This window comes from Coenobita brevimanus, chromosome 94 (assembly GCF_032717465.1).
Source record: "Coenobita brevimanus isolate Jiangsu-jjx chromosome 94, ASM3271746v2, whole genome shotgun sequence".
Lineage (NCBI taxonomy): Eukaryota > Metazoa > Arthropoda > Malacostraca > Decapoda > Coenobitidae > Coenobita > Coenobita brevimanus.
In genome coordinates, this window is record NC_137047.1 from 1,427,104 (window position 1) to 1,432,062 (window position 4,959).

The 4,959-nt window shown below is 51.7% G+C and overlaps 1 protein-coding gene across 1 annotated transcript in view; it reads left to right on the top strand.

Moving 5' to 3' along the window:
* Nucleotides 1-699: 699 nt before the first annotated feature.
* The window catches only part of RhoGEF3 (Rho guanine nucleotide exchange factor 3), a 383,735-nt gene continuing 379,475 nt past the window's right edge, over nt 700-4,959 (top strand). Inside the window, exon 1 of the mRNA XM_080282570.1 lies at nt 700-3,746. Coding sequence (XP_080138696.1) covers nt 700-3,746 — 3,047 coding nt within the window. The remainder of the gene's footprint in view (nt 3,747-4,959) is intronic.

The following is a 4,959-nucleotide window of genomic DNA, read 5'->3' on the forward strand; positions in this document are numbered from 1 at the left end:
CGTCCAGCCTCAACAGAAATGCCGGGGAAATCAGCGCTGGTTTCACGGAGCAGTTCCATGATTTCGGTACCAAGAAATTCACAAAGGTCGCCAGGATTTACAAGAACAGAGAACAATATTAACGACAGCAACTCTCTTCGTCCGGGGTCGGGAGAAATGCCTGGGAAATCGGCGCTTGTTTCACGGAGCAATTCCATGATTTCCGTGCCCAAAAGTCCGCAAAAGTCGCCAGGATTTGCAAGGACAGAGACTAAGAAGTACACAGAGAGCAGAAAATACACCTACTCCTCTGCCTCCCGACTGCCCCCCAGCCGCCGCCCCCCGAGTGACAGAGGCAGCGATTCTAAGCTGGACCGAGACAGTGATTCTAACCTGGATCGAGGCACTGATTTTAAGCTGGACCGAGACAGCGATTCTAAACTGGATGAAGGCTGTGATTCTAAGCTGGACCGAGGTAATGATCCTAAACTGGACCGTGATTCTAAGCTGGACAGGAGCAGTGATTCTAAGCTGGACAGAGGCAGTGATTCTAAGCTGGATTCTAAACTGGACCGAGCTATGAGTACCAGCTCCACCCAGATAACATCCAGATCCACTCAGATTGCCCCCAAAGCCGCCGTCACCCGCACCTACTCAGGCCCCAAGAGTTCGCTGGCCTATGGGGACGCCGCTAACAGGGCCAGGATCGTGAGGAGGGTCATGAGCGGGAGTCGAACCAACCTCAGCAAGAAGAAATCCTCCTCCAAGACTTCCCTGGTGGTCAGCCGCTGCAACCTCTATAACCGTAACAAGTCTGGGTCCAAAAACTCGCTCTTGGGTTCCAGGAATAACCTCTTCAGGGCCAGTTTGGATTCGCAGAGGACCGAGAGCACGACGGATTCTGGCTGCAACTCCCCGATGTATGGCAGTCAGTGTTCCCTTGATAGTGAACGTAAGAGGCACAGTTCCTCCCCCTGTCCAAACTTAACTAAGAAGCAAGGATCCTCTCTTTCTAAGTTGTCCAAGTCAGACGTCGGTAAAGTGACCACGAAGGATTTAGCAGGTTATACAGACAGAAGTAAGCTTCTTAGGCCAAGCCCTGCAGTCAGCACAGCAAGAAAGCAGGCTAGTGGTATACCAGTGGATAAGGGGAAGTCTATGACCTATGAGAAAACTATAGGTACTTCCTCTGACAAAAATATGCATACTTTCTCAGACGGTCGCAGATCAGCTGATAAGACCGATAAATATAAGGATAACGCCAGTGCACAGAAACCAGGTCTTAACACGAGGCCTGTTCACTCCAGCAGCAGCAGCCACTTGTTGGAAAATAATAAACCCGCAGTCTCAGTAAAGCGATCATTCAGTCTACAGTTTCCAAAGTCATCGAATTCAACCCAGCTCAATCAACCCTTGACCAGCGACCTGCGTCCAAGCACGAGCAGTTCCCGGTTGGCTTGGCAGGGGGACAATAATTCAGAGGGACATGATAAACGACATCTACCTGGCATTAATGTTTCCTTCCGGTCCGTGCCTGCCTCTGCACAACCGCCCCCCACCGTCAACTTGCACCCTAGTTCCTCCTTCAGCGCTGCCTCCCACGTCCACGACAAGGAGAAGAAGGAGGTAACGAAAGTGGCTATTGTTGCTGAGCCGACAATGAGGGAGGAGAAGGGGGTACAGGTTGAGGCTTCTAGTAGTGAGGAAGAGGAAATTGGGGAGTATGATGAGGAGCATGAGGGGGAAGGTGAGATGAGTGATGAGGGGGAAGGTGAGATGAGTGATGAGGGGGCGGGTAATGAGCATAAACAGGAGAAAGCAGAATCAGCAGAGCTAATACATGAGGGCGAGGAAACAACTCGTCCTTCCCCGAAACCAGTTGTTGAGAAGGAGAACCAGTATGACGATGAGGAAAATAAAAGAAATTCGGTCATGAGCACGTCTGGGAATTCACAAGAGGAGGAACAATCAGATACGAAGAAATTTGAGTGTCAGAGTGAGATAGAGGACAACCAGACAAACGAGAGGAAGGCAGAGATGGGTGAGGATGAGAACCACTTGATACAGCGCCTGGAGACGTCACTGGCGGACATTATCGATTCCGCCGTGATCAAGAATCTCAAAATCAGTGGGAATATACTGACGGATCAATTCGACGCCATCATTGCCACACTGAAGAAGGTGGCGGCCTCCGTGGACTCTGGGGAAACTGATTCTCCACCATTCCACCGTCGGTATTCAGAGTGTGGGGTGAGAGGAGGAGGAGGGGGTACCAAGGGATCAACGCCCCCCATTAATGCCACAGCAGGGGGGACTAAGGCATTGACACCCCCCGTCAATGCCACATCAATTTCGTCCACCTCCCCCCGTGCCCCGCCCACCAAGACGCCCCTCTCCCTCTTCTCCATCAATGAGTGCCACCCAGGGCCCACCGGGACACCTCCTCTCATGCCAAAGAATAGAAAGCTGTCTTTACCGCGGGACACACTGCAGGACACCCCCTCCCCGACCGTGGGCGAGTTGGCACGCAGACTCCACGCTAACCCTAACCACCTGAGGGCAGACCAGGACTATGTGGACTTCATGGACTTGGATCAGCCTTACGTGAGTCCTGGGAAGGTGGATGAAGAGAGCACCGCGGACCTAATCAGAGGAGATGCAGCCCCACCGAAGGCCTACGGCAGGAAGAACAGCACGGGGTCTCTGGGTTTGTCCTCTGGTGCGTCTCTGCTGAAGGATAAATCTTACTATGCAGGCGGACCCACCACCACCGCCAGCGTAACCAATCTAAATTCCACGGAGGATTACGCTAATGTGTTTGGATCGCAGCAGAACTCATTTAGAAAGGTCCACAGTACGTCAAATGTGAGCGGTGCAGCGTCGGGGCGGTTATTCCAGCGTCACTTGTCACTCTGCGGACCCGACGACATACATACGGAAACCAGGCTAAGGAAGAGTTTGTCCAAGAGTCGAGAGCTTCTGAGTCAGCTGGAGAACGAGTACAAGAGAATAAAGGGTGATGAAAATAAGAGTGGCCGGAACTCGCTCGTTATAGATCAGACTTGGCTAGAGAAGGACTTTGATGAGCTCCTGCAGACTCTATCCAATGACAAGAGCATCCAGGGTGACCCACACGAGACACTGGCCTTCCTCACTGCCTCCACCTCCACTGCGAAGAGTGACAAGTGGAGAGGCATGAGGAAGGACGCGCCTCCCTTGCTGCAGGGTGGCAGCCCGCGGCCACGACGTCACAACAGTCAGACCGGGGGTTCTGAGGGGCGGCATATCTTCTCGTTCTTCCACAAGAAAGGCCGGAGCCACTCCATCTCTGGCACAGAGGCGATCAAGATATCAGGCCTGCCAGTCACGCCGGAAGACGACGCTCAGGGCAAGTCTAGCAGGGGACCCAGGGTTGCCGGTGACAGTGTGACTCTAGACCGCCCTGCCCGCACCTGCCGTAGCAACAGTATTCCGTCAGGAGTACCGCAGGGCATCCCGGGGGCCGTCTCCCCTCTGGATCTGGTCGCCATACTCAAACGAGGCAGGAGCAAGAGTGTATCGAAAACCACGCTGAGGGAGGAGCAGGATGAAGGAGGAGGCCATCACACGCAGGAGGAAGAGGAAGAAGAGGAGGAGGAGGAGGAAGAAGAGGAAAGGGAGGTGGAGGAAGAGGAAGAGCCGGCCAAGCAGATGCGCTCCCTCTCACTGCCCAAGTCGTTCCTCTCGGACAAGTACGGACTGACGGGGTTCAAGGCAGCCCTACCGAGGTCAGTGTTCGAGTATTATTATTTTTACTATTATATTATTATTATTTTAGGGGGTCTTCTTTGCCGCCTTAGGTATATATATATATATTTTTTCATTATACATTTCCTTACCTTTATTACATCCTTCCTGTCACTCTGTCTCTTCATGTTAATATATCTGTCCGTCTGTCTATCTGCAGTACATATTCAGATGTTCCTCTACTCCACAACTCCACCCATCCCGTACATCCCATCTCTCTCTCTCTCTCTCTCTCTCTCTCTCTCTCTCTCTCTCTCTCTCTCTCTCACACACACACACACACACACACACACACACACACACACACACACGCACACACGATTTCCCGGCCTCCCTCGCGTCCAATAAATACTTTAGGACTGATGTCTGATTGTATCTTAATGTGAGCCAGTGTGAAGGTCGTTTTTCTTGTGGGAGAGAGAAAAAGAGAGAGAGAGAGAGAGAGAGAGAATCTGTTCATCCATCGGCCCTAAAACAACTCATTAATTTATGTGACTGCTAACACTTGAGGGTGAGGAAGAGAACACACACACACACACACACCGCTGATAAGAATCTACCCAATATGTGTTTTTTATATTCACTCACTAGCTTGCCCCCCTCCTCTCTCTCTCTCTCTCTCTCTCTCTCTCTCTCTGCTTCCCCCCCCCTTTCTCCTCTCTTTTTCCCATTAGTGTCCTTCCGTGTCTTTATATGAGAAACATGACATTCCTCATCCCAAGCAACCTCCAAAATTATTCCTCGCCTTCATATTAGCTGTAGAAATTATTATACAGCCATAAGACGAAGTAGCCTCGCTTGGAAATTCACCTCCCTCACTCTAGCTGCCTCCAGACGATTTTCCTCAGCCCAGGATTCATAACAGCAGCAATAACACGTCCATGTATTCGGTAGTGACTGGCGCAGCTGTTCGGGTGTGGTGGATAGGGGTGTTACACGCAGCTGCACACCATTGTTCCTCGAGAAATTAGTGTAGAGAGCACAGCGGGGAAATGGTCCGGGGGTTGTTATGGCTATGGTGTGAGAGTGGGGTGTGTGGAGGTTCAGGGTAGGGTGTGGAGGGGTGTTAGGGGTGTGAGAATGTATGTGTGTGTCTGTGTGTGTGTGTGTTGTGGGGGGAATGTGTGTGGGATAGGGATATGTGAAGATAGTGGGAATCTTGGGAAGGCGGAAGTATGCGTGAATGTAGTGGTT